General features: G+C 44.2%; 13 protein-coding genes and 2 non-coding genes across 15 annotated transcripts; 4 read left to right on the top strand and 11 right to left on the bottom strand.

The window, feature by feature from the left end:
* Positions 1-46: 46 nt before the first annotated feature.
* On the bottom strand, positions 47-1,399 carry MST1 (threonine--tRNA ligase MST1; the record flags this gene model as incomplete). The annotated part of the gene is made up of 1 exon (XM_037283170.1): positions 47-1,399. One exon carries the CDS (start codon positions 1,397-1,399, stop codon positions 47-49), a length of 1,353 nt encoding a protein of 450 aa, XP_037139066.1.
* A 194-nt stretch (positions 1,400-1,593) lies between these two features.
* Positions 1,594-2,673, bottom strand: SDS22 (type 1 protein phosphatase-activating protein SDS22; the record flags this gene model as incomplete). Its single annotated transcript, XM_037283169.1, has 1 exon — positions 1,594-2,673. One exon carries the CDS (start codon positions 2,671-2,673, stop codon positions 1,594-1,596), a length of 1,080 nt encoding a protein of 359 aa, XP_037139065.1.
* Positions 2,674-2,942: 269 nt separating this feature from the next.
* ACP1 (acyl carrier protein) lies at positions 2,943-3,326 on the bottom strand (the record flags this gene model as incomplete). The annotated part of the gene is made up of 1 exon (XM_037283168.1): positions 2,943-3,326. The coding sequence occupies one exon, from the start codon at positions 3,324-3,326 to the stop codon at positions 2,943-2,945; it is 384 nt and encodes a 127-aa protein (XP_037139064.1).
* Positions 3,327-3,490: 164 nt separating this feature from the next.
* Positions 3,491-9,265, bottom strand: DCK1 (guanine nucleotide exchange factor DCK1; the record flags this gene model as incomplete). The annotated part of the gene is made up of 1 exon (XM_037283167.1): positions 3,491-9,265. One exon carries the CDS (start codon positions 9,263-9,265, stop codon positions 3,491-3,493), a length of 5,775 nt encoding a protein of 1,924 aa, XP_037139063.1.
* Positions 9,266-9,520: 255 nt separating this feature from the next.
* On the bottom strand, positions 9,521-10,087 carry HG536_0C05560 (CinA family protein; the record flags this gene model as incomplete). The annotated part of the gene is made up of 1 exon (XM_037283166.1): positions 9,521-10,087. One exon carries the CDS (start codon positions 10,085-10,087, stop codon positions 9,521-9,523), a length of 567 nt encoding a protein of 188 aa, XP_037139062.1.
* A 237-nt stretch (positions 10,088-10,324) lies between these two features.
* RPN13 (proteasome regulatory particle lid subunit RPN13) lies at positions 10,325-10,750 on the top strand (the record flags this gene model as incomplete). The annotated part of the gene is made up of 1 exon (XM_037283165.1): positions 10,325-10,750. The coding sequence occupies one exon, from the start codon at positions 10,325-10,327 to the stop codon at positions 10,748-10,750; it is 426 nt and encodes a 141-aa protein (XP_037139061.1).
* Positions 10,751-10,800: 50 nt separating this feature from the next.
* URA4 (dihydroorotase) lies at positions 10,801-11,973 on the bottom strand (the record flags this gene model as incomplete). The annotated part of the gene is made up of 1 exon (XM_037283164.1): positions 10,801-11,973. The coding sequence occupies one exon, from the start codon at positions 11,971-11,973 to the stop codon at positions 10,801-10,803; it is 1,173 nt and encodes a 390-aa protein (XP_037139060.1).
* Positions 11,974-12,054: 81 nt separating this feature from the next.
* DPH2 (2-(3-amino-3-carboxypropyl)histidine synthase) lies at positions 12,055-13,713 on the top strand (the record flags this gene model as incomplete). Its single annotated transcript, XM_037283163.1, has 1 exon — positions 12,055-13,713. The coding sequence occupies one exon, from the start codon at positions 12,055-12,057 to the stop codon at positions 13,711-13,713; it is 1,659 nt and encodes a 552-aa protein (XP_037139059.1).
* Positions 13,714-14,021: 308 nt separating this feature from the next.
* Positions 14,022-14,459, top strand: CNB1 (calcineurin regulatory subunit B; the record flags this gene model as incomplete). The annotated part of the gene is made up of 1 exon (XM_037283162.1): positions 14,022-14,459. One exon carries the CDS (start codon positions 14,022-14,024, stop codon positions 14,457-14,459), a length of 438 nt encoding a protein of 145 aa, XP_037139058.1.
* Positions 14,460-14,503: 44 nt separating this feature from the next.
* DAL5 (allantoate permease) lies at positions 14,504-16,144 on the bottom strand (the record flags this gene model as incomplete). Its single annotated transcript, XM_037283161.1, has 1 exon — positions 14,504-16,144. One exon carries the CDS (start codon positions 16,142-16,144, stop codon positions 14,504-14,506), a length of 1,641 nt encoding a protein of 546 aa, XP_037139057.1.
* Positions 16,145-16,742: 598 nt separating this feature from the next.
* On the bottom strand, positions 16,743-16,826 carry HG536_0Ctrna9L. The gene has a single exon. It is a non-coding gene; the product is annotated as a tRNA-Leu (tRNA).
* Positions 16,827-17,088: 262 nt separating this feature from the next.
* On the bottom strand, positions 17,089-21,339 carry HG536_0C05500 (RNA helicase; the record flags this gene model as incomplete). The annotated part of the gene is made up of 1 exon (XM_037283160.1): positions 17,089-21,339. The coding sequence occupies one exon, from the start codon at positions 21,337-21,339 to the stop codon at positions 17,089-17,091; it is 4,251 nt and encodes a 1,416-aa protein (XP_037139056.1).
* A 512-nt stretch (positions 21,340-21,851) lies between these two features.
* On the bottom strand, positions 21,852-23,522 carry RAD7 (UV-damaged DNA-binding protein RAD7; the record flags this gene model as incomplete). The annotated part of the gene is made up of 1 exon (XM_037283159.1): positions 21,852-23,522. One exon carries the CDS (start codon positions 23,520-23,522, stop codon positions 21,852-21,854), a length of 1,671 nt encoding a protein of 556 aa, XP_037139055.1.
* A 120-nt stretch (positions 23,523-23,642) lies between these two features.
* On the bottom strand, positions 23,643-23,713 carry HG536_0Ctrna8G. The gene has a single exon. It is a non-coding gene; the product is annotated as a tRNA-Gly (tRNA).
* A 636-nt stretch (positions 23,714-24,349) lies between these two features.
* Positions 24,350-27,571, top strand: VMA1 (H(+)-transporting V1 sector ATPase subunit A; the record flags this gene model as incomplete). Its single annotated transcript, XM_037283158.1, has 1 exon — positions 24,350-27,571. One exon carries the CDS (start codon positions 24,350-24,352, stop codon positions 27,569-27,571), a length of 3,222 nt encoding a protein of 1,073 aa, XP_037139054.1.
* Between the last annotated feature and the right edge of the window lie 374 nt (positions 27,572-27,945).

Genomic DNA, 27,945 nt, shown 5'->3' with positions numbered 1-27,945 from the left:
ATATATACAAGACAATAACGAGTGAAGTCGAGCATTTTGGATCGCTCTAAACATATCGTCTTTCCAGATCGCTGAATTTGGCGAAAATTTCTTGGCTAGTTAGATGCTCCAGGGCTCGGTCCTGCCTCGTTCTTACTGCATATTTGGAAGATTCCACTTCTTTATCACCGATTATAATCAAGTATGAATAATCTTTTGTTAAAGCATCTTTGATCCTATAGCCAACCGGCTCTGCCCTCTCGTCAATATCGACATTGAAATGGAAGCTATTCAAGGGCACGGGCATGTCATCGTTCGGATCTCCTTCGTGGCGTAAATACGACAGCAGTTTACGGGAAGCATCGACCTGGGCTGCTTGCTTCGTATTTACAGGAATTATCATCGCCTGGCGTGGGTTCAACCAAAACGGCCATTTGCCTTCGTTCCTGTCAATCAGCATAGCTAGGAATCGCTCTAGAGACCCAAATACAGCCCTGTGGATCATGATAGGCCTCTTGTAAGTATTGTCTCTATCCTTATATCTCAGATCAAACCTCTCTGGTAATTGAAAATCCAGTTGAATCGTAGCGATCTGATGTGATTTGCCAGATTTATCTGACACCTTTATATCTATCTTTGGCCCGTAAAAGGCACCGTCTCCTTCATTTATTTCCCACTCTTTCCCACTCTTCATCAGTATATCCTTCAAAACGTCCTCTGCATGATTCCATATCTCAATGTCCCCAATAAAGTTATCAGGTCTTGTGGAAAGCTCCAACGAGTAGGCAGCAGACTGCAAGCTTTCAGATAGTGGGAAGATCTTGGTGTAGCACAGGTCGACAAGCTTCAGGCACTTAATTATCTCTTCCTCCACCTGCCCTGGGGCGCAAAATATATGTCCATCGTCCTGATGGAACTTACGAACTCTGGTCAGGCCCGATAGGGCTCCTGAGGCCTCGTTCCTATGTAGTGGTGAGAAATCGGACAATCTCACTGGCAGTTCATTGTAGGACCTGTCGAATCTCTTGAAGATCACACAATGCCCAGGGCAATTCATAGGTTTCAATCCATACTCCTCCTTCGAGGTATCGCTACCCATCACTCGGAACATATCATCCTTATAGTTGTCCCAATGCCCAGACTGCTCCCAAAGGGACTTCCTGTAGATCAAGGGCGTTACGACCTCTTGGAAACCATACTTGTGCTGCTGTTGTAACTTCATAAATTGCAACAGCTTGTTGAATATTTTAGTGCCATTGGGCAGAAAGAAGATAGACCCTGGTGACACCGGATCAGTGAAGAATATCCTTTGTTTGTTCGATACTTCATGCGCAGTTCCAGCGTTGGTTGGAGTCTTTATCTTAGTAGAGTAACGAGTGCTACTAATTAAACGATGTACAATATGTCGCTGTTTAAGCATCTAATGATATGGTCTGATATGATCTGTGCTGTTCAATTGCATTCCTTTCAGCTTTGAAGTCAAGCTTAAATCTCTAATAACTATAGTGCTATACAGCCAAGAAAAACAGTACAAACTTAAAAGCTACTGTCGCTATGATATTGTAGGCTCAATCGACCCACCAGAGCGCTGCAACTGGAGTAGATTCTGTAAGCTCATCCCCGGATGAAAGTTGCATCGATCTTCTGTAAAGATGGCCCGAGGTTCATAACCAGCTTTCTTCTGTAAGCTGTAGCATTTTTGGTCTGAATAGGATTGCCTTCCAGGTAGATAGTCTCGAGGCCAGGTAAACCTCCCAATTCTTCACCCAAAGACTCGAAGGTTTGATCTATCTGATTGAAAGATGCCCATAGATCCGTGAGATTCCGCAAATGCTTGACATTTTCGATCTTGGTCACCTTGTTCGAAGTTATGTCCAGAGTTGTTAGCCTAGTGTTCTTCTCCAGGCCGTTTATTTCTGCTATGAAGTTATGGGAGATGTAGAGCTCTTCCAGATTTTCCAATTGCTCCAATCCCTCTATCTTCCGAAGTCTATTTGCTTGAATCGAGAGTATCTTGAGCGATTTCAATGGGCTCAGATTGACCAGACGTGGAATCGAATTTTTACCCAGCCACAGCTCTTCCAAATTCCCTAGCCCTTCGAAGGAGTTTCTTCCGATCTCTTGGATTCTGTTCCCGCCCAACTCCAAGTTCTTCAAATTCTTCAAAGTCGATAGATTCTCGATAACTGAAATCTTGTTCTGCACAAAGTACAGATTCTTCAACATGACCAATTGATCAACGTTCTTGATATGCTTGATTTTATTGAATGACAGGTCCAGATTCTCCAAGTTGACTAGTTTATTAACATTACTCGAGATGTGTTTTATTCTATTGTCGTAAAGGTCCAAATTCTGGAAACTGTCGACTGGCAAGACTTCCACCTCGCTAATGCTTTCTATCAGGTTCTGCCTCAGACACAAGCTCGTAAGCTGAGTGAATCTGTAAAGTTTCAGGTCTTCCAGCGAACGTATCTTGAGATGAACCAGGTCGATGACCTGTGAGTCGTCAGGTAAATCCTCTGTAAGCTCAGAATCCGCGGTGAGATAGTCAATTCTGGGATCTTCGATCTCTGTCATCTTCACAGAGCTACCAGCATTATCGCTTTTGGGAGAACTCCCGTTGCCAGTCACTGGAGGTTTGCTTCCAGTATCATGCTCCCCGCCGGATACCGCCTTATCAGCAGAAGCAGTCATCCTTGACCTCGTCTCACACTCTAGCTATCCTTCTACTGCGCAAGCACAAGCCAAAGGGGTCTGGTTAAGTAACCTTTAGAGAGCGATCTCAACAGAGTTACCATGGAAAAACGAACAAGACAACTTACACAGCAATCATCGTCTGGATCATTACATAGATATTGTTGTATACACACCAATGGCGTATTGAACCTTAATTGCCCGAATCATGGGGAATACGAGAGAAGATAGACATTTTTTACAGGATTTGACTAGGTGTAATGGCCATCTCAGTTGGCCTCAGGGTTGGAAGCAATGTAGTCCACGGTTTCACCGACGCTCTTCAGCTCGTCAGCGATTTTATCGGGGATCTCGATGTCGAACTCTTCTTCAATTGCAACCAATAACTCAACGGTATCAAGAGAGTCCAGTCCCAAATCCTTGTGAAAGTATGTCTGTGGCGTCACTTCTGAGGCAGCTGCTGTCTTGTCAAACGCCTTGATAACATCGATCACTCTCGTCGTGATCTCCTTTTTGTCCACAGAAGCAGCAGAGTAGAAACGGGCTGGTGTTACAACCTGGGTAGCACCAATGTATGCGTTCTTAGCAACCAAAGGTTGGAAAGCAGTTTTCAAAGCAATGGGCTGCGCAGCACGGAAAACAGTTCTCAGCATCTCAGTTAAGTCAACTAATGGATAGTTACGGTTATCTCTCGCCGGCAAATGCTGAGCTTTGGACTCTATCAAGTGTTTAGCTTAATGGAGTATGGGAGCCTTCCAGGTAATGCCGACGTATATAGTGACAATAATACCGATTGATAATGCTATTTAGTGAAATATTACAAGTTGTCCTTGTTATCGAGACCAATGAGACTCCACTTTACGGGCGCTCTGAAAGTAGCGGGTTCGGTGGTGTCAGTAGTATACGTCAAGCTGCTTATAGCACTGTCTGTCCGCAGCAATCCACTGTCATTGCGGTTCGTAGAAGCGAAAGTAAAGTCTGTAGCCGTGTTGGAACGGGTTATTTCTTTGGAAATCGACTCCGTTTGGCTCCCTTCAGACTTGCAGACGCTGTCAAGCAGGTTCTGGATCATCTGGGCCCTCGTCAGGTAGAGTGAGGAGCTCCGCTGTGATGAAGCGGGTTTCTTTATGCTTGAAGCGGTGATCCTGTGGAGGTTGATCTTATTCTTGCTGATTTCCGGCTCAAAGTTTTTCTTGAACAAATCGATTAACATGTTGTGAGATTGTTCCAAATCCTTGGAAGGTAGAAGTTCTTGGTGTAATATCAGACATCTTGCGAGGACAATGGCAAGATCAGAAAAGGCGACTTGCAGACTCTCCACATCGTCCTTACTGATAGGCGGCTGCAGATCTTGGGTAGAGAAAGCTCGGTATTTTGCAAAGCCTCCGTTTACAGGAGAATCAATAGTGCCGGCCAAATTTCTGGACAGTTCATTAAAGGCGTCCGGTGAATTATCTCTTCCTTTAATTACTTTCCAGCACATGTTCTCTAAACCATTGAATTCTTGGATCTTCACGCGTAGTGATCTTATTGCCGTTTGGAATGGTGACAGTCGACGCGTTACCACCTCAACGACTTCGGATCTATTCATTAATGTAGGGAAAGTCGAGGCGGTAGTGTACGTGACTTCCTCTACCCAAAGATCGGTCACACTAGTAGAGCCTGGTAATTTCACCGAATTGCTAAAGGTTCTTAATTCCCTATTCTTGATGTATATCCAAACTTTACTGTTCAAAAAGTGTTTACTGTCGACACTCTTTTTGTAATGATCCGAAAGATCGAACTGCGGCTCGACACCAACGACATGAATGTATTTACCCATGGGTGGGTTCGCGAAGTGTTCGTCCATCTCGCGCTGTGACCTGACGATTGTCGTTCCATGATACAGTCGCAGTAATCTTTCATGAATAGATGTTATGTGCTCAAATGGCAGGCCCTCAAAGATGAATGACTTATTTCTGATTGAGGTGGGAAATCCCAGTCCACTGAATGAAACCTTGAAATACGTGGGGATCAATCTATCGACCGTTTGCAATTCGTTATAAATGTTCGCCATCTCTCCGTAAGCATAGGCAAGTCCGGCCAAGTCATAGTTAATAAGGTCATAAACCTCAATCAAATCCCTGTATATACATAAGGCCCTTTCAAATTTCAATCCTGTGGAAAATTGTTTGGCAGCTTCTTTGTACAGGTATTCTTTCCTTGCAAATGAACATTGCTCAGGTAAAGGAGGGGAGCTGAGCGATGGTAAGAAGTCGTCCATATTCCATTCATAAGTGTTTGCTAGTAATTCCAAACAAAGACCCGCCTGAACGTTATCTCTTCTCCGCAGAAAGTGGATGTAAAGATCGTAGATCATTTGATGGAATAACTCCGGCCGATTTGCTTTCAAAAGGTAAGTGGACATTTCCAAGTGCACGGCAGTCTTGTCGTTGTCGAACTCCTCCTCGTTTGAGATCTTAAAGGCTTCACAAGCAGTATGCAAAAAGGCGAAAATATTCTCCATAGTTGACACCATCGGGCCGTATACTGAAGGTGGGGTATGCACGGTGTACAAAGCACATAGTTTGAAGCGCTGTAGATCATTATCGGTGATATATAGGCGTCCTGACTGATATGCATCATAAAGCTGTGGAATACCGATATCCAGCCATGACTGCATACTGTGTTCTTCTTTCCACATTGTAACTGCGCAGCACCATAGTATCCTGGTACTAACTTTAACGGCATCAAGATGCCTATGCATAGAAAAGAGAAAGAGCTCTTGAAGCAAAGCAGAGTTGTCACGAAGAAGCAGTTGTTGCGCGGGACTCACAGCTCCTACTCCGAAGTTTACTTCGCTATCGTGATCATACACTTGGTTCGCTATTGCTTCCCAGGTACTAGCCAACAGCTCGGATGATCGTGCTTTTAAATTGCCTGTGATTTGAAAAACCCCCTTCCTTGCTATAATACCTAAGTTGACTAAAAACCCCCGTTTTCTGTTTGAGAGAGCGAAAATAGCCTTGAAGTAGCCCGACCAAAGCCTTATATTCATGTTCCTATAGTCTTGGGGCAGATTTTCTTGTATCATGTAGTCTTTGCACATGGATAATAAGGTCGTCATGCTTCTATCAAGCATGGCTGATACACCTAACCATTTCTGTGCTGGAAAGAACTCTCCTTTGGTTATGATTTTTACGATGTGATAAAGAGCGGTGATGTGGTTATTTGAAATCTGTCTTGCGCAAAATTCCGTGCGGAAGTCAATATCGCCACTGCACTCCGAGAAAATGGTCACGAATGATATGTCCGTACCGTAGGTTTTCTCTCCTAGTTTGGCTAAATCACTAATGATTGTAACTAGTTCCAAAAGCACCTCAACAACAACCTCAGATTGAATTAGAGAATCCATCGGTAATATGGAGTTGGCTATACGAAAAGGGAATAATCGAGTAAATGTAATTTTCGGTTCAAATAGGTTATTATCCTTGCAATATCTTCTGGTCAACAGAAACGCTTTGCATAATGTGGGCAGCAATCGCAAAAGATTTCTGGAAAGTTTTCTATCTCTTGCATTTTCTATAATCGATATCAGAACTCCATTGGCTAATCGAGCTGCGGATAAATTCATATGGTTGTATGTGTATGTGAGCAATGCCCAATCAATAGATTTAGATAGAAAAACAAATCTAACAGTTTTGCTCTTGTCGTCTCCAAAAAGATAATGGTACAGATCTCTGTGCAGTATAATGCGACGAAGTAGCGAAAGTTTTGTTCCCAGGTACTTGGCTTCCATTGCGCAAAGCTCTTTTGTGGATAACTCCATACTTCCTTCTTTACTTCGGCAGCTTTGCAATAGCCCCAACGAAAATTGTACTAACATTTCTGGCTCGTATGCTTTGCTCATAATATCCAGCCAAGCATCGTATGTCTGCAGGATGGCTGTCTGATCATTTGCAACTAATTCAGAAGATGTAGCGACAAATTGACAGATCTCGCTAAAAAAGGACTGAAAAGACAGTTTCCAATCTCCGGCAGACACTTTGGAAGACATCAGGGAGACCATTAACAAGTAGAGGCTTGTTCTACAAACTGCGCTGCCAATCACATTCCATTCTCGATTGCTGCTCCGAATGACTGCCGCCATATGTTGCAGAATGACCGGGCCTACGTTTGGTAGCTCCTCATGACTGCCCAGATAATCCTCGTAAAGAACCTTGAATGATCGTCTCTGCTGATCGCTCCGTACAATGACTTTATCAATGAAATCCACAAAAGAAACAAATAACTGGCGTCGCACTTCATCCGTGAATTCATTGGCACCTTCTAACTCGATCTTTCCCATACACCTCAGATAAGTCCAAAAAAGATCTCGGAAATGTTTCTGCAGTTCATCTGAGTTCACTTTGGACATACTCGACAATATATCCATAAAGCAGGCATTAGGGTCTGTTCCCCCATCAAAAATAGCGGAAGAAATGGATTTAAATCGTTCAATGGCGACATCCACATTATATTTTTTACCCACATATTGAGTCGACAGTTCCAAATCCAACAATGGTTCTCCTATGGCATTCAAAAGCTGAAACGTTGTAAACTTCTTGTAAGACAGAAACACATTCCCTTTTCTGATATGAACAGTGGTCCTTGCCATCAGCAATCCGTTCAGGAATGCAGATAGGGTTATGAACTCATCTTTCCTCATGTACTTTAAACCATTTATTCTGATTATTTCACCAATTGACTCGCCTGGCCGAACTGTTACAAACTCCCAGCTCTTCTGTAAATCTTCATCTGCTATCCTGTTAAATTTGATTTGCCCGCGATCGGAAGTAACCTGTATCGTTATGGCTTGTATGTTTGTTTGTAAATTACTGGATAGCATTACTTTACCCAAGGATAGGTAGATCCTCTCTGAGCTCTCGGACAAAATATCATAGAAATGCGTCGGTACAGACCTAATTGCACCAATAGCTGCTTCCGCCGCTTTGTTGATAGTGCGAGATTTTATTTCCTTGACAGTAACCATCAGTGTGGTCGTTCTTGGGTTTACCGCGATTCCCTTATGTGAGTTAAGCAAAATCCTATCGATTAGGTCACCCCACCCTTTGCTTTCATGCTGCCGTGAGTCAGTCTCCACCTTACCCTGTGTGCTTTCCTCTCTGCTCATAAAAGATCCGAATAAATTAATCTTTATCTTGAATGCTTCTGAAAGATCGGCGTTAGATTCATTATACTTAGCAAACACCTTAGTAATGTCCACAGCTCCCGCAGCTACCCCACGCCTTATAAAGCTGATTTTCTCATCGTTCTTAGCATCCAAAAGTATGAATGGTGATGATCCATTCGACCGCTGTTCAGCGGATTTGTTGTCAACCACGAAGGGAATCTTCTCAGTCAACACAACTGCTAAATAAATATTGCCTCTTTCAATTCGAGAGGCTGGAATGTTTCTGAATAGGGCCGCGGAGATACTGTTCAGGGACGTTATTTGGTCGGAATCCATATTCACGGTGAAAGGCTCCGTTAAAACACCTCGTCTCGAACAAAGATACATCGAAGCACTTAGATTTTGTAGCATGGGATCTCCTACACTTGCGTCGCTCTTGACATCATTAACATCGACCAGTATATGCGATTCCGTTGCTTCAAAAATATTATCGGTAGAGCAGTCCGTTTGCAAAGAGCCGTAGTTGGAAACTGGAAAATTCTTGGAAAGACCATGAAGCATTGTATTCGAGACCAGTCCTTGCAAAGAGTTGCCCTCGTAGGATAGAAGTTGTCCAGTGTTAATATCCCGGGCAAAAATCCCCTCCACCCCAGTTGGATCTGAACTCATCGAATTCGATGCAAGGAAGCCGAGACCGGACTTATCTTTGGAAGAGATAAGTTTGGAGATATTGGCCAACAGAGCGCTTGCAGCCCGCGATATCTTGACTACTTCAGGAGATGTGTATAACTTGAAGTGTAGCTTCATTCGGATAGCTTTCAAATCATAAAAGCAAACGACTAGCTGTTCGAAGAGATTGAAATCTCCCGAAGAATAGACGCCATAGATCCATGACGACAACAGCACCAACATTGCTGAGAGTTCGTCGGCTAGTGGTCTATCCTGATATCTAAAATATGGGAAAGAAGGTTTTAAGGGCTTTTTGGGTGCCCGCGCAGTGTCAGACATAGATCCATCTTCAGACGCCAGTACTTCGAACACCGATGGTGTTTTACAAACGTCGCTGGCCTCTGGGGCCAAGTCGGAAGCGTTGGGCATCCTTAGAAAGGGCATCTCGACCATAATACGCTCCAAATTCAGACACACAAACTTTCTCGGTACGACTACCAGCTTGTTCCTAAGATGCAGCAGCTGATCATCGATCGCTAGTGTTCCAGAAATATGTGATTCAGGTAACGGGATCCAGCGAAGATAGCATCTGAGCCATTTGCCGTCCTTCGATTCTTCGAAAACAAAAACTTCGTCTCCAGCGTAAAGGTTGAGTATATGCGTGTGCTGGTCTTTCAGCTCGGGATGCTTTCTCAAAGGCAGATACGGCTTGACCACAACACCGCGGATTATGCGATTGGTAGGTTTCCAACCCTTCAACCGGTCCGCCATTCCAATCTTGACTAATCTCCCTTGAGGAATTGATCCAATACCAAGGCTCTTTCTATGTCCCACAGACGCTCTGTCCCCCGTGAACGGCTAGTTCGAAGAACACCCAAATTATAGTGGCTTCCGGCAGGCTTCTAAAAGGCCTTCTCAGACGCTCAATCAAACGACGTATCCTTTGATTGAACATTCTCAAATTTCAGTCACTTCTAACGTTGGCTTGCAGTACGACATCATACTGATGATACGACAGGTTAGCATTCAACGATGCTTCTGCTTCTTGCCATTAGGTTGCTCGTTTGTCTGCTCACATCTCTGCAACTCTTGACGAAGAAATTTAAGTCCTTCGATGGCAAAAGTTTGCATGTTTTCGCATCTATCTGTGCTCCCAGTATTGTACACTTTTGACAGATCTCTTTCCGGTCCCGATATTCCAAAATACACAGTTCCCGTCTTGCTCTTGGCATCTGGGTCATTCGCCATCGAGACCTGAGGCGTTGAGGCATATCCGGTCTCGCTTAGCGTGTAAGTGGCTCCCAACTCAAGTCGCAAGTTCCGTGCCAGCCTTAACGCGACATTGGTGCAAGGTCCCGTATAAGTATCAATATCATGCGAGTCCCAACCACTTAGCTTCAGCCGCGATTTCAGACTGTAAACCAGCGTGCCCCCGTAAAACCATTCTGATGCTCCGGGCACCGACACAAGGTAGCTCGAAAGCAGGCCTCCACACGCGGCCTCACAAACCGCTATAGTCTCGTGGCGACGCTTTAGGATCGCAGAAATCTCAGTAACCAGTTCAACCGCCTGTGATGGTGGAAAATCGCCCATTGCAAGCTTCGACAGAGCTTCTAGGAACAGCTCGTAACGGATAATGCAGAGTGTTGTTTAACCTTCTTGGTTGTCCTAAGCGCTGGGCCTGGGTATAAGCGGACGTTACCCGGCCTCACTCACTGCTAAGCTGTAGTTATAAGCTAAGAGTGCTCAAGAATGGTGGCAAAGGCTCTCTAAGTGTCGCTTAAGGAGCTTTGTTGGACCGGGTATTCTACTACGTTATCAGTCTACAGCATGGCCATTGAAGTTGTAAAGTTCAGGGCCGGAGTTTGCGACTACGATGAGGATTCAAAGCTGTGCACTCCGGTGCCATGCCAAGGTGAAATAGTGATCAAGCCGAATGAAGATGATGATGAGATGGGATTTTGGGATTTTGAATGGCGGCCGCTGGAGAAGCCCGTGGGTAGGGAGCTGAGTACGATTTCCTTGATCCTGATTCCAGGCGAAACGGTGTGGGTTCCGGTGAAGTCGAGTAAAAATGGCAGAATATTTGCATTAGTGTTCTCATCGAACCAGCGGTACTTGTTCTGGCTGCAGGATAAGAACCCGGCCAATCTGTCTTTGAATGAATTGAACGAAAAGGACCAACAGTTGTACGATAAGATGACAAGGATACTGAATGTCAGTGATGACAACGATGTCGAAATGAACGATGCTTGAGCCTTGTTCAGGTTTTACGATTAGAGAATGTAAGAAGGTCTGTATAGATATCATTTTGCTAGCCACTTGACGGACCAGTTTACCTTTTCACCGGCATTGAAGGGAGCCACCTCCAGGCCTTTGCCGTCAGTGATAGTTTCTGGGATCAGCTGTGGCTTTCTGTATATGATGACCTCGTCCTGGGATCTCAGCTCATTTTGGGAAAGCTCGTAGAACTGAAGTGGGAAAGTCGAGACAAAATCCTTCAACTTGTCGAGGGCGCCTTGCTGTTCGAAGATCTGGGCGACGTATGGGATAGCCAGCGACTGGGAAAAGACGCCGGCGCATACGCCCTTATGCTTGGACTTACTCTCCAATGGATGTGGTGCTGAATCAGAGCCGAAAAAGAAGTATGGCTTCCCGGATACGGCAGCGCCGACCAAAGCTCTCTTGTCCCGCGGCAACTTGGCCACGGGCTTGCAGAAGTTGATAGGATTCCCGGCCCAGTCATCGATCGTCAAATATAAATGGTGTGCAGTGATTGTGGCAGCTACTCTAATATCTTTGGGGTCTTCGACATCCCTGTTGATGTCCTCAACTGTCTTAACGGCGGCCTCAGTGGTGCAGTGTTCAAGGATAATCTTCAAATGGGGGAAATCCGCATGTAACCTTCTCAATGCTGGGAGAAACGATTCCTCGGCGTTCAAAACATGTATATCGTCTCCTGCTTTACCATCATTCACTGATGGCTTCTCACCGTGTATGTTAAGAACCAAATTCTCTTCTTCCATCGCCTTAAAAACGGGGTAGAAGGCTGTAAAATCGTTCGGATCGACGCCTGCAGCTGAATTCGTCGTGACACCAGCTGGGTAGCATTTAACACCTCGTATCGCTTTTTGTCTTGCTGCTTCGTGGATCAGCTCAGGAGTCAGATCCTTCGACAAGTAAAAGCTCATCAGAAATGTTGTATCTGGAGCCAATTCTTGAATCCCATTCTTGTAAGCGACCACTCGATCGATTGTGGTGATTGGAGGCTGCAAATTCGGCATCACATACGCAACAGATATGCCTCCATCTCGCACTGTCGGTGTCACTAACTCACACATCTGACCCTCTCGTAGATGGACATGCATATCGCATGGTATCCCCAGATTAATCTCACTAATCATGGCGGCGGAATTGGCAGGATATTGAGTGCTCTCTGGAGGATATCTGATATAATGTAGTCTTCTCAGTAAGCTCATCGCATATCGAATAAAAAATTTCAAGAGCTCATCGACTTTAGAACAAGCCAAACCTCGAAAACTAACCTTCAAGTCGATTCAATGCCAGATAGCGGCCTTAATACTGGAGCTGTGGCGCCAGCATTGTCAACTGCTCAAACCGAGGAGACTTTCTCTCTATATAGATACGATTCGGACTTGAAAGACAGAGTTTCATATTTGGGCCCACAATCTCAGATAGGTGAGGAGTCTTTGGTGTCGAGTCTGAACCAATACTATGCTGTGGAGGAGATAGCGGAATATTTGTTGAAGAATGAGCAGTTTCGCCATATTACGTTGCAATTTCCCGATTCCTTGGTGCAAGATTCGAGTTTGATAGTTCAATCGCTGCAGGAGAAATTGGATTTGAGCTGTTCTGGGGTCAAAAGAAAGATTTGGACACTTGCTGACACAGCATATAGTGCTTGTTGCGTCGATGAAGTGGCATCCGAGCATGTAAAGGGCGATTTAGTGATTCATTTCGGTGACGCCTGTCTCAATGCAGTGCAGTCTCTTCCAGTGCTATATGCATTTGGGAAACCTTACCTGGATTTGCCGCAAATAATCAGCAAATTTAAAGATGTTCACAAGGATAAAGAGGCCAAGATCTGTCTGATGGCGGATGCGCCATACAGCTACGGTCTGGCGCCACTATGCGATGCATTGGAGAAAGACGGATTCCAAAACATCCTTTACGCCATTATCGACGACTCCTTGGCTGGGAACAACGCAGTTATCCTGCATCAGAGCAGTTTGCGCACTCGAAGCTACAAAGAGGTAGGCAGATTAGGTAACCGAGTGCTCGTCACGAATAATAACGAGATAGAACCGCTTGACGCAACGAATAAGGTCTTGAGAGACGACTATGCTCTGTTCCACATCACAATTCCGCAGGATCCACATCTACTTTTTCTGACGACTCAATTCAACAGCATTGCGCTTTATGATCCAAGCTCCGGCTCTATCAACGAAGGACCTTTCCCCTCGTTGATGAAGCGCTACAGAAACATGCATATTGCTAGGACCGCCGGCTGCATCGGTATTCTGGTCAACACCTTGTCACTAAAAAATACAAAGGAGATGATCAACACCTTAATCAGGCTCATACATTCCAAGGGTAAGAAACACTACCTGTTTGTGGTAGGTAAACCGAACGTCGCTAAATTGGCCAACTTTGAGCCGATAGAGGTATGGTGTATTCTGGGCTGCGGCCAAAGTGGTATTATTCTAGATCAATACAACGAATTTTACAAGCCGATAATCACACCCTATGAGTTAACCATGGCGCTACAGGAAGACGTTACCTGGACAGGTCAATGGATGGTAGGTTTCAGCGAGGTGCTTGCAGCCATCGAGGAAGACGTCCAAGATGAACAGTCCAGTTCTGGATCTGCTGAGGACCCCGATCAGCCGGAATTCGACGCGGTGACAGGTAAGTACGTCAGCACAGCGAGACCTCTCCGACAGATACGACACCTGGAAATCGGAGACTCGGAAGAGGAAACCTCCACTTCACTCATCCAGAGCGTTTCGGGAGGGGTCCTGATCAAGGGCACAGTTTCAACGGCCGCTGCTCAGATGCAAAATCGCCAATGGCAGGGTCTCGGCAGCGATTTCGCCTCGCAGTCGCACTACGAAGAAGACGGTGCGACAGTTGAGGAGGGCATATCAGGAGTGGCATCCAGCTACCAGTTTGATAGAATAACTAGGAATGCCAACTGAATTTAATCAGTATATATATAATATTTATTTACTGACACTTTGCACGTAAAGCGAAGCTTATTTCACCTGGAGAAAGCTTGTAGGTGCTCTTGAAATGGAGATACTTCTTGAAGATACCAGACTTATCGCAGTCGTTGAGCTACCATGGGTGTTGCATCTTCCAAGGTGATCGATAACCTCCTAGAGGATACCAATTGTAAGTTTTTAAAGTGAAGTTTTATGAAATTTGCCTTGTACAGTTTGAATGCTAACTAAAGCCTGTTGGAACAGTCGAAAGAGATGAGATCGAAAGACTAAGGAAGCGGTTTATGAAACTGGATAGGGATAGCTCGGGCTCCATAGATAAAAATGAATTTATGGCAATTCCCGGAGTGTCGTCGAATCCTCTGGCAGGCCGAATAATGGAAGTCTTTGATGCCGATAACGATGGAAGCGTTGATTTCCAAGAGTTTATATCTGGTCTTTCGATTTTCAGTGGTAGGGGTAGTAAGGACGAAAAGCTGAAGTTTGCCTTCAAGATCTACGACATTGATAAGGACGGCTACATATCGAACGGAGAATTGTTCATAGTGCTTAAAATCATGGTTGGCAATAATTTGGATGATGAGCAATTGCAGCAGATTGTGGATAGGACGATAGTTGAGAATGACAGTGACGGGGACGGCCATCTGAGTTTCGAAGAGTTTAAAAACGCCATCGAAACGACAGAAGTAGCCAAGAGCTTGACTCTTCAATACGACGTGTGATTAATTTCTAAAGTTTGATATATATTAACGGAGTGTACAAAAAATCAAAGAGTGTATCTAAAGTTTGGGTTCTCAAAATCTGTTAAGTCGGCAAACTCGGTGTCAACAGCAACACCGTCTGCACCTCTCTCAGCGGCAATCTTGTCACGTCGTCTATTTTCTCTCCAATTGATGAAGAACAGAGCGGCGAGTATAACGATCATACAGGAGTAGCAAACCACCATGGCAACCTTGGCACCGTGGTAGTCGGGGTACTGGCTTGCAATGAAAGTCTGAGGTCCTGCAAGGTTGGCGGCGGAGTAGGCGACCAAGTTTATCGATGAAACAGTCCATTTTTTGGTGAAACCTGAAGAGTTGGCACTGATGTTGGAAAGCACACAGATAAAAGAGACCGGCGATATATACCATAAGTAAGCACCAGCAAGTCTAGCTTTACCGTTGCCGTTGGCGAAGCCCAACATACAGCTGGCGATCAATGCCAGAATTGCAGAAAAAATGGCCCAAGTTAACTTGTATTTCCAGATTGGAATCCTTCTGTTAGCGGCTATCAAAGCCAGTATGCCGAATAATGGACAACCGACGAATTCAACCGCACCAGTTGGCATGTTCATTAAAAAGGTCTGTTTTGTGGAATACTTGAAGTCGGAGTGAAGCAAGATGGCCATGAAATTTGTAATACCACCATTTGGAATATTCGAGGAGACTGTAAACAAAAAGTACAGCCATGTCCTAACGTCCTTCAGAGCTTCAACAATCTGGTGTTTTTTGATGCGGTGATTACCGAAACCCTGCTGGTTGCTTCTAATTCTTTCTACGACCATCAACTTTTCTCTTTTGGACAGGAAACGTGCCTTTGATGGGTCATCAGGGATCCATAATGCAATCAGAAACCCGAGAAAAATGGTGATAACGCCTGTTATGATGAACAAAAGTCTCCAAGCTTTTATCGCGTAGCTGTCCTGCCTAATGTATAGGCCATAGGCAATTGCGCTCAGAATAATAGATCCCAGACCGTTCATACCGAACCAGATCGACACCCTGGTGAATTGCTCTTCCTTCTTCCAGTACTGAGAAGTAATGATAGTAAAGCAGGGTGTAACAATACTTTCTGCACACCCCAGCAGAACTCTCAAAAAGATAAAAGAAGCATAGTTCACGCTGGGAGCCGCATGAAGTGCCAGAACCATTCCCCAGATAACAACAAACACAGCCAAAAGCAGAGCCATTCTTTTTGTCTTTTGAAAAATTATCTGACCAGGTCCCAGGTTAAAGAGCAGGTATCCAAAGTAGAAGGCAGAACCGACCCACGAGTACTGATTGCCATGCATCTTCAAATCCTCTCTGAGACCCATCACCGCCGCAGAACTCGTCGTAATCTTATCCATAAATTGCACAGCATACAACAGACACATTAATGGAAACATACAAAGATCTATCTTCCAGACCAACTTTCTATCCTCCTCTGGAGTGATCTTCAATCCTTTGGCCTCTCCGGCCATTTTCATTGCATCATCCACATCCGCATCCTTAATCACAACTTCTTTGCCATATGGCGACAGCACTGTACTGAGAACGTTCTCGATTTCACCTTGACGTGCAATAGGCTTGGTATTGGCCTCTACCTCTTTATCATTCACCAGATCATTAGAGATAAAGATTTCACTTGAGTGAGTCGACGACTGCATTTCACTAATTGACACAGTTTTGCTGCCGCCATTAGCTGTCTGATCTCAAGACCATAGGATTAAATGCCCTTTATGTATCGCTGTCATCGTCTAGGAGTTCGTCACTTCATTGACAATCAGCGATAAGTTAAAAGAAAAAAACAGCGGATTGATAGTTCTCACATGAAGCATCTCGGAGGTGAACGTTGCGTAAATCTTATCTTTATCCAGAGCTTATTGCTGATATCGTATCGTAAGTTTTCAAGCGGGCATCGAGTAGCGAGGCAGCGATTTTCGCTGCATAATGATAAAGAATGCGCTAGTGGAAAGCTTCATCAGTTTGGAACTCTGTTGCGCAGTTTCGAAGCTGAATTCCATAAGTTTGTGGCAATTGTAGCTTATCTGAAATTGTTTTGTGCAATCATGCCTCGGAAAAGTCTGATCATGCAACCTGCTTTTGATCAAAGAAAACCCATACTGGGCCATAGCAGTCCGGGATGATACGGAATAATCGAGTTCATTGACTTCTTTAAGCCTTAATTGGCGCGATCTGTCGTTTTGTTATGACGTACATACCAGATAAGGGATTCTAGAAGATAAAAAAAAAAAAGAACATTCTTGAAGGATGCGAGGTTCGAACTCGCGCGGACAACCGTCCAACAGATCTTAAGTCTGCCGCCTTAGACCACTCGGCCAACCCTCCATACAAAATGCGTAGATAAATTAAGTTCGGATTTCTAACCCAAAGGGTATTTGTTCAAATCTGGCATTCAGATCGCCATCGTAAGACCACGAGAAAGCATTGATTAGGCTCTATCTTTGTCTATATGAGGTACGCTAATGCATGGATATTATATACAGCATGGTAGCAAATCTCGCCTAAATCAGCCGACTCTTGCTAAGCGTTTGCTTTAGCGCGAACCAGAGCGAAGGACTTATTCGATGGCGAGCGCCCTTCTGCGATCTCATGAGATGGTGAAAATGTACTCAACCGTTTCCAGGACCTTATCAGCTCTGCTCTGTTCATTATCCGGTAATCCGGTAGCGTACCTAGGGTGCTGTAGCTTGTCTCTGATCGCTTGATCTAACAATAGTCTCAACTCTTTGATGAGAACAGCGTTTTTGCACCAGGTCCTGATTGGTAGCCAGCTATCCACTACAATACCAGGGGAGTGCACGCGTTCATTGATTTCGTAATTTAACGGTCCACCCATCAGCAGTAGCGAAAGGGCCGACGTTGGAGTAACATCACGGAGGAAGAGCTTAGAGGTAACTTGAGCTGTATTGAAGGCGATGAAAGGGCTCTGCACGAGAGCATTAATTTTTCCTTGCCTTGCAAATGGCTCCTCACCTTCAATCAAAGTCCGTATCTCTTCGCTGCTGGCTTCGGTGCCTTCGAAGAGGATTGAAGAAGGGTGTAAGAATGCTCTTGTCGATGGAAGCGGCTTTTCCTGCGGTGATTCGTGCGGATCTTGCAAGTAGTCAATATATTTCTCATTTCTTATCCATAGTTTGATTGCCTTCAACTCTGGATCCTTCTCGATTGCTCCTGAGCTGGTGGCTAGAAATTTCGCATCAGGCAATTGAACTCTGGCGACATGTGGGTAAAAGGCACCTGCTATTACAGCTTTCAAAACGTCTAAGTTGCCATCGTTCCTATTCAAATAAGCATACTGAGCGTCATCCTTTTTTAGTGGCAGAAAGCCAATATCTTTCAATATAGAAAGGTATTGGGCCTGTGCCGACAGAATCTCTTTGACCTTATTATACGAAAGATAGTTATCCTTCATGAATTTAGTCTTTCTATGGTGATCCCTGATCTCTAAGTACTGTTTTAGAATCTCGCAAACTGCTATGAGATCACCATTACTCTCATTTCTCTTCAATAAGCTTCTGATTTTATCTCTATTTTCCAGTCCACCGATGAAGGGCATAGAACCAGTGCTTAACATGGACGTTAGCAAAATCCCAGCTTCTGCAACCCCGAATATTATACTGTAAAGCAGTAACTTGCCATGCTTACTATCCATTGTTGGCATGAGACTGATGAATTTTCCCAGTTCAGTTAAAGACCCGTCAAAATCATCCAAAAGTCCTACGGTTGTCAAAATTTTAGCCGCCTTATCTATCGACTCCGCTGGTGGCGGTTCTAGGCCTGTGCTTAAAAAGTTTTTGACATCCTTGATGCCCATTGCCTTGACAGAGATGAAAAGCGACTCTAACGAAATTCTGCTGATTTCGGGTTTCGGCATGGGCACCATATTCTCCTCGTACAGTCTTTTCGAGAACAGTTTGTAGGAAATACCTTCCCGCACTCTACCTGCACGACCTCGTCTTTGTTTGACCTCCGCTTTCGAAATGAATGATTCAATCAAGCGTGTGGTGTTATCTCTGGGATCGTAAACCATCGTTTTCGCCCGGCCGGTATCTATTGTGGCAACGCAATCATCAATTGTGATAGAAGTCTCGGCAATGTTAGTGGATACAACTATCTTCCTTTTGAGAGGGTAGCGCCTGAATACTCTTCTTTGTTCATCAGGGGTCAGAGCCGAGTGTAATGGAAGCACAACAAAACTCTCGTCGACATCATTTGAGATTATCATTGAGCAGCATTGATTGATTTCAGCAACACCAGGTAAGAAAACTATGATGGAACCATCGTTTCCTAACGCTCGCAACTGTTTATCAGCGTGAAATACAACTTGACAAACCAGGTCATAATTGATTTGCCCAGAATTGAAGAACTTGCAATCAGCGCTAGGTCTGAAGAATTCTTCCTGAATATCTTCATCATCGGAGTAGGAATAAGATTTATCTCTTCTAATAGTAAAATCCAAAGCATCTAGAACATCCTCAAGGAAATAGTCTTTTATTGGGAAGGTGCGGCCTTCTATGTGACAAGTGGCTAAATTGAGGAAATATTGTTTGAAGACTTCAACATCGACAGTCGCACTCATTAAGACAACTTTTAAGCCGGGAATTTTTCCGATCAAATTCTTCAAAAGAATGACAATCAAATCAGTGTCGATGGACCTCTCGTGAACTTCGTCAATTACTACTATGGCGTTCTCAAGAACCGATTTATCACTTTGAAGTATTCGTACAAGCACACCGGTCGTCATGAACTCTATTCTGGTGGTCTTTTTAGTCTTATTGACACCCCTTATGATATACCCAACTTCTTCACCGCAATCAACACAACGTTCGTCCGCGACACGCTCCGCCAGCCCGATCGCTGAGATCCTTCGTGGTTGAGAGCAAATTATTCTTTGAGCTGCTGATATTTGGGGACCAAGGATCATACTGTCTAGAAGGAATTGCACTACTTGTGTAGATTTCCCTGATCCTGTCTCACCGGTTATAAGTGTTACGTTATTCTGCTGAACAAGCTCCACGATAAGCTCTTTCTTATGCCAAGCTGGTAGCTTCGCTCTATGCTTTAGCATTTGTTGATAGGCCTTTTCTTCGAGTCGCTTCATATGTCGCTCTTTAAGTTCACCTAGTGCCTGGTCACTGAGCGTCTTCGTCTCTCTCGCTCTTGATTGTCCTTTCCTTTGAGCTTTGGTATCAATCACTGAATTATTGCTCTTGTTAACTAGTGATCTATGCAGTGCTTTCTCTGAAAGTAGTGGACCAGGGTTCTCAATTATTCGTTTCATATTGTCCTGCAGCCATTCATAAACGTGATATACTAGCATATCTCCAAGTAAATTGGATTCATAAATGCTCTCCAGAAGTTTGCATAAGATCTGCTGCTTGATGTAGTTAGGCAGCTTGTAGCCCTTTTCGAAAGTGGAGACTATAATACCAGGTAAGCTTCTTGGGTATTGTCTCGTCCTGTACACTTTAAGTTTTAATCTAAGCTCTTTGAAAATTTCAATGGTATAACATGAATCTGCTTCGATGATGTTAATCGAATCTTCATAAATGCATCTTAAGCTCTCTAATTCCTGATTCCAAACTTCAATAGATTCGGCCTCGGATATAAACTGAGTGGAATTATAGTCTATTCTGGGATATAGCATCTCGGTCAGTCTCCCTGCCGCTTCATTTTCACTCATATCTGAGCTTTCCAATGCGAAAAGAGCTTCATCTTTCGAAACTCCACTTTCTACCAATCGGTCTACTTTATTTCTTACCGCTAGGGGTAAGGCTGTAATCTCCACCTTGTTCATTGAGTCTTCTTTCCTCTTGTGGAAGAACGATGGTAAATCGTCCTCCGGTAGATTGAATAACAAAAAAGACAACGGATCTTTATACGCCATGGCTTCCTCAACATGAGGCTCTCTGAAGTTCAGAGACAGCAGCCTACCTCTAAGGGCTTTGCGCTCATATTGCGAAGCCGTCTGCAGATCAGCTCGCCGGCTCATCCAATCAAGATTGGTTTTAAGCATAGTTTCCAGCATTTGGCGGACTGACTCATCTAAGTCCACAAACACAGCGTTCTCCCATGCTGTGGTAGAGAATCCTACCGGCGTCCGTCGCTTGGTCAGCTTTTTCTCTAGTGTCATAGCAGATTGATTAGTTCTTCGATCATTCTTCGATAGGGATATGATCATTGATGGTTTCTGCTCCTTTTCTGCCTGCTTGTTCTTACTCTCTAACTCCTTTTCCCTTTGTTGCATCAATTTACGATCATCCACAAGTGTTTTGAACGGATCTGAATTGAACAATCTTTCGCAGCGATAAGCATTCACTTTGGCAATCGATGCACGGTAATCGCTCAGCTCATGCCATAGTTTCTTGTGATTTGGTGGAAGCATCATATGCATATTAGTGTTATAAGCGAGACGACACAAAGCCACAGTAGCTGCGTAATGTCTAGCCTCCATCGGTGTTTCCTGTGGTGTCAACAAGCCTTCCCCACTCCTTTTATCGTACGTAGGATCACTCAATTTTATGGTTAGCGTTTCTTTCGATTTTGGATCTGTGTATGAAATTACACTTATTGCCACCAAACCTTTGTCACCAATTTTCTTCATATCATATTCGACTTTATTCCATTTTCTCTTCTGACAAAACTCGTGCAGTAAAGTATGGGGTAATTTACCGGTCCAACTGGCCGATGAGGCTACCTTCGCTCTATTTGCTTGTTGTTTGGCCTTTCTCTGGTCTTTTTCGGATGGCTCTTCAGGTGGGCTTTTACCTTTCCCCTTCTTGTTGCCCCCGTCTGGGGACGGCGCTTTCTTCGAGCTCACCTTTCCCTTCTTAGCCATGATCGATCCTGGGTTGCTGTCAAACCGAAACTAAGTAAATTTTGCCAGAGAAGTGTACCGTAAGTTCTTGCTTTGATCGAGCCAAGTAAAGTTGAGATGAGGTGAAATGTTGAACTTTACACCTTTACACCACGCAATCAGTCGACAGTCGATGGGAAATGACAGTAAATATTAATGAAAAATATCAAGGATTTATCACATAGCATACACAGCTTAGAAGCTGAACGAACCATTCGATTGGCTGCATGGAGTTTCACATTCACAGCTGCAGTTTTATTGTCTGTTTCACCCGCTTTCTGGAAATATGTCAAAACCGCATGCAGCGGCACACGAGATGACGGTGGCTCATTCTGCAACATGTTTATTCTCAAGGGACATATGTAATGCTTCATGCTTGGATCTTTGTTTTCAACAGTGTTTGTTGACCTCAGCTCTTTTGTCTGATTTATGTTTAGCTCGCTTGATTTTATTTAGACAAATCGGAGGTATATGTCTTGGAAGAAATAAATACTTTATAAAGTATCACTTTCTCTTCCGGTTACGGTTAGAGTATGGGGTAATTTTGCGCTGCCGGTAACAAGATTATCACCAAAAACCTCCATGAGTCTCAAGTTCGGGTTAGCTGTTGCAACCTGTTCCGCTATTACGTCGTCAACGGCCCTGACAAAGGAAACATCCAAGTGCCGTAGATTCGGGCAAAGCATGGTTGAAAATACCTCCTTCGACAATTTATTGAGTGAGTTTAAATTGAGATACTCCAGTGAATTTTTTGCCGGGTTAGATAAGAGCTCGATCAGTGCGCTATCTTCGATTTGCGTACATCGCTTTAAGCTACAGACTTTCAAGCTAGGCATCGTCAACTTGCTGTAGAGGTATACTAGGCCATCGGTTGTTATTGAAGTCAGTTCTTCTAATTTCAGTGCTTCTAGTACATTATTGTTCTCGAGATAAACAGCCATTCCATCAACAACCATTGAATCGGTCAATTCTGTGCAGCCTACCAATTCAAATTTCCTTAAGCTTGAGCCGATTTTAGCCAAAATCTTGATAATTGTTTCATCTTTAACATCTTCCTCATTTAGCGGATTTTGTATGGCGAGAGTGTGGAATTCGCTGTTGCAAAGATGCTGCGGCAGAAGTTGATACTGTGAAACAGAGTCCAATGTTGCTAACCCCAGAGAAACCAATTCCGGACCACAGTTCCTAAGAAGGCTCATTAGCGATTGATTAGTAAACCTGTGCGTGTTCGATATATGGAACTCTTTGAGACGGCCTTTCATCTTCTGGAAAAACATATCCCAGGTGCTCTCATTTATCAGGAAAGGCCCGTCTAGCGAAATCGATGTCAGATTGGATAGTTTCTCTGCAATATACATAAGTGAGTCGTTATTGAGTTGACCACACATTTGAAGGGACAACTTCGTCAGATGAGGAGAAAAGATCGCCAAATACCTGTAACCCTCCGAGGACAGCTTGGAACAATCGTGGAAAGTCAGTTCCGTTAAATCTGTTTTCAAGAAAAGTTGCAGAGTATGGTCGTTCAAAGCTCTATTCTTCGACAGGGCCTTAGCTAAGTTTTTCAAGTTATCTGTCGATATACCACCAAGAACATCTCTTATTTGAGAAAAGCTGACGCCTTTCTCTTCCTCATTTTCCTTTTGCCATTTGTAAATATTCTCGCTAATTCGCGATATGCAAAGATCCTGTAAGGTAGGAACCTTCTCTGTACGTCTATCCAAAATAAAAGCGGCCTTCTTCCGTTTCTTTCGTCGAGTCTGCAAAATCTTCGCCTTTCTTGCTTCATCATCAACTCGTTTTTCCGTGGTGACTTTCTTGTTTACCGGGAAATCATCGGCCTCATATTCTTCTTCGTCACTATCTTCCCGCATGGACCTCATCCTTTTGTCAAAAGGTGTGGATGCTAGTTCCTGATCGGTCTCAGTGCTTTCGCTCTCCTCTTGATCGATATAGATAACCTCATTTTCCTCAGATTTCACTGAAGGTGTCTCCAAATCCTCAGAAGTTTCACTCTTTCCCTCATGTTGCTTACGCCTTTCCCAGCGGCTTTTGATTGCCTGAGCACTAATGCCTTGGTCCTTTAAGAACTGGGTTAACGCCGAACTGGGACCTTTAACGCCACCGTTCTCGCCGGATCGCTTCTTCTTGTTTGTGCTTCGATACATCGGCTCTATAGATCCTCTCTTCACGTCTAAAGAGGATCAGAACACCTGCTCATCAGCAGGAGTGACGTTTAATCAATCTAGAATAGAGAGATTTGTTAATGATGAAAAAAATAAAAAGAATGCGCAAGCCCGGAATCGAACCGGGGGCCCAACGATGGCAACGTTGGATTTTACCACTAAACCACTTGCGCTCGGAATTTGTTGACAGATTTTTCCTTCAATATGACAACCGGAATTAAGACTCGAGAACCCCAGTTACAGACCGTTAAAAACGTCTGGGAGCCAGATACTTCCACAGTTAGATCATATCAAATTTCTACCTCACGGCAAATGAATTACCATCAGTTAAACCACAAAATCCCCAAAGTTGTCGCTTATCTCGGCGGTAGCTACAGCATTGACCCCAGCCTGTACAAACATGACTTACAGCCATAACCTCCAAACCGCGACAGGCTTCGTTATGTTTGCACCATAGGGTATTCATCTAACTAGAATAAGCGTCTAGATCCAACGTTTTCCGCTTGATATATGAACCATAAGTCTCTCCTCTAGCTACACTGTTCATCTGTTGTAAAAGACCGGAAGTCGCAGAATCTGTTTACATCTCGCAGAGGACGGGTAACACACGAAGATGGCTGTAAAAACAGCACAGGGGGTGGTCAAGAAGACTAACTATGATCTTTCAGCAGTAACAAAGGTCAAGTCTAGCGTATCACACCAGTGGGAGGTCCAGTCTTCGATTAGGTTCGATTCCCTTTTGCTTCATAGTCCCTATAAACCAATTGTCTGCGTGAAATCGAGGCTTTAGAGAAAGCGAGAATTGCATAATGGCAGGTGCTCTTGAAAACGCACGTAAAGAAATCGAAAGGGTTTCACTGGAGGATCATGATGAGAGCGAATATGGTTACATCTACTCAGTTTCGGGGCCTGTTGTGGTTGCGGAGCGTATGATTGGCTGTGCCATGTACGAATTGGTGAAAGTGGGTCACGACAATTTGGTCGGAGAAGTGATCAGAATTGATGGTGACAAGGCTACTATCCAGGTTTACGAAGAGACTGCCGGTGTTACTGTGGGTGATCCTGTTCTGAGGACCGGGAAGCCATTGTCTGTTGAGCTGGGTCCTGGTCTTATGGAGACAATTTACGATGGTATTCAAAGACCATTGAAAGCGATCAAGGAGCAATCTGAGTCGATCTATATCCCAAGAGGTGTCGACGTTCCCGCACTGAACAGACAGATAAAATGGAAGTTTACTCCGGGGTCTTTCAAAGTCGGTGATCACATCACCGGTGGTGATGTTTTCGGCACTGTGTTCGAAAATTCGTTGATAGAGAACCATAAGATTCTTTTGCCCCCAAGAGCCAGAGGTACGGTCACATGGATTGCTCCGGCCGGCGAGTATACCGTGGATGAGAAGGTGCTGGAGGTTGAGTTTGACGGTAAGAAATCCGATTTTCCTATGTACCACACATGGCCTGTTCGTGTCCCAAGACCCGTTGCCGAAAAGAAGTCCGCTGATTTCCCTTTATTGACTGGTCAAAGAGTGCTCGATGCTTTGTTTCCTTGTGTTCAAGGTGGTACTACGTGTATCCCGGGTGCTTTTGGCTGTGGTAAGACTGTTATTTCTCAATCACTTTCCAAGTACTCTAATTCGGATGTCATTATATATGTTGGATGCTTCGCGAAAGGCACTCCAGTCATGATGCATGACGGTTCTGTGAAGGCTATCGAGACCATCAACGTTGGTGAAGAGGTCATGGGTGCTGACGGTTTAGGACGGAAGATTGTTGGTCTTCCAAGAGGTCGTGAGGTTATGTACAAGGTCTCTCAAAAGACTGAACACAGAGCTTACGAGACGGATGAAACTCGCTCCGCACCTGTTGGTTTATTTGAATACACTTGTAATGCTACCCACAAGTTGGTCGTTAGAACTCCAAGGTCCTGCCGCACTCTCAACCGTACGATGAAGGGAGTTGAGTACTATGAAGTTGTTTTCTTCGATCTAGCTAAAGAGAAGTTAAAAGATGGTAGAGAGATCGAGGTTGTGAAGGAAATTTCCAGATCATACCCAGTGACAGAAGGTCCTGAAAGAGCTGCTGAGATCATGAAGGAGTATCAAGAAGCTGGTGCAGGTAAACAATTCTTCGAATGGACTATTGAAGCTAGAGACGTTGGTGCTCTAGGTGCCCATGTCCGTAAGGCCACCCATCAAGTTTACGCTCCAGTTTTGTATGAGAGCGACTTCTTCTTCCACTACGTGAAAGACTCAAAGTTTTGTTTGAAATCTGAGGCACCATTTGCTTTGGCATATTTGCTTGGTTTATGGGTCGGCGATGGTTTATCAGACAGAGCTGTCTTTTCTGTGGACTCTGAAGATACCACTTTGTTCGATCGTATCATTGATTTCGCTGATATTTTAGACCTATCGGCCGAATACAAGGACCGAGAAATTCCAAAGAGGGCTAAGACTGTTGGTTTGTTTCCAAAGACAATCAGAGGTAACGATATCGGTAGAAACTTGAACACCGACAATCCTTTGTGGAACGCCATTGTTGATCTTGGCTATTTGAAGGGTGGCGTCAAGCATGTTCCATCCTACTTGCTAACTGACAGTATTCCTCACCGTGAGGTCTTCCTTGCTGGTTTGATTGACTCAGACGGCTACGTTCGTGGCGAGGAAGCTCCAGCTGCTACTATTAAGACGATCCATAAGACTGTCATGGAAGGTACTGTTGCTGTTGCTCGTTCGCTTGGCCTCACTGTTTCCGTTAACATTGAGGAAGCCAAGGTCGATAAAGATGGTGTCAACCACCGCCCTGCTTACGCTATCTACATTAGTGGTGGTGACGCTTTGCTGTCAGTCCTTGCTAATTGTGCTTCTGCTAAAAAGCACAGAGCTGCCCCTACTAAAGAAGTTGTTCGTGGTTTGAACGAGGTTTATTTTGAGATGAAAGAACTCCAGGAAGATGACTACTATGGTATCACTTTGTCTGAGAATTCTGACCATCAATTTATGTTAGCTAATCAACTTGTGGTTCACAATTGTGGTGAACGTGGTAACGAAATGGCAGAAGTCTTAATGGAATTCCCAGAATTATATACGGAGAAAAATGGTAAGAAGGAACCAATTATGAAGCGTACCACTTTGGTCGCCAACACATCCAACATGCCTGTGGCCGCCAGAGAGGCCTCCATTTACACTGGTATTACGCTAGCCGAATACTTCAGAGATCAAGGTAGAGATGTCTCGATGATTGCAGACTCTTCATCTAGATGGGCTGAAGCATTGAGAGAAATTTCTGGTCGTTTGGGTGAAATGCCGGCAGATCAAGGTTTCCCAGCCTACTTAGGTGCCAAGTTAGCCTCCTTCTACGAAAGAGCTGGAAAAGCAGTCGCCCTGGGCTCTCCAGATCGTACTGGTTCCGTATCGATCGTTGCCGCTGTCTCCCCAGCTGGTGGTGACTTTTCAGATCCAGTGACAACTGCCACCTTAGGTATTACCCAAGTATTTTGGGGTTTGGACAAGAAACTTGCGCAAAGAAAGCATTTCCCTTCTATCAACACAAGTGTTTCTTACTCCAAGTACACCAACGTTTTGAACAAGTATTACGACTCCAACTATCCTGAGTTCCCTCAACTGAGAGATCGTATTAAGGAGATATTGTCGAATGCTGAGGAACTAGAACAAGTGGTGCAATTGGTCGGTAAATCAGCTCTTTCAGATAGCGACAAAATTACGCTGGACGTCGCCACCCTTATCAAGGAAGATTTCTTACAACAGAATGGTTACTCAACTTACGATGCATTCTGCCCTATCTGGAAAACTTTCGACATGATGAGAGCCTTTGTCGGATACCACGATGAAGCCCAGAAAGCCGTCGCCAACGGTGCCAACTGGTCCAAGTTGTCCGAGGCCACCAGCGACGTGAAACATGCGGTTTCGTCATCCAAGTTTTTCGAACCAAGCAGAGGTCAAGAAGAAGTCCACGCAGAATTCGAAAAGCTACTATCCAACATGCAAGAAAGATTCGCAGAGTCTACGGATTAAGCCAACGCCCCTTCCCCTTAAGTACTGTTAATTATAAACTACTGAATGACCATTTCTGTTCATAATTTCTCTTCTCCATCCCAAAACCATTAAAAGCGAACATTAGGCATTTTAAACTATACGAATCTAGTTAGAATAATGAAAAAATACTTCAACTACACAAGGATAACAGAATTTCAATCACTAATCCAACCAAACCAGGCCTAGTCTAAAACACTGAGACAAATAATGAAAGGCAGATAGCTACAACTCAAGTCTGGATGCAATTGCTGTTCGCTTATTTGGATCTAGCTCTAACCTTCCGTCTCTTTCTCTTAAGTCTTCTAACTCTCTTCTTTCTCCACTTAGCACGCATTTCGAAATAATTCGATTTG

Source organism: Torulaspora globosa, chromosome 3 (genome assembly GCF_014133895.1).
Source record: "Torulaspora globosa chromosome 3, complete sequence".
Lineage (NCBI taxonomy): Eukaryota > Fungi > Ascomycota > Saccharomycetes > Saccharomycetales > Saccharomycetaceae > Torulaspora > Torulaspora globosa.
This window is presented reverse-complemented; position numbering and strand designations above follow the sequence as displayed.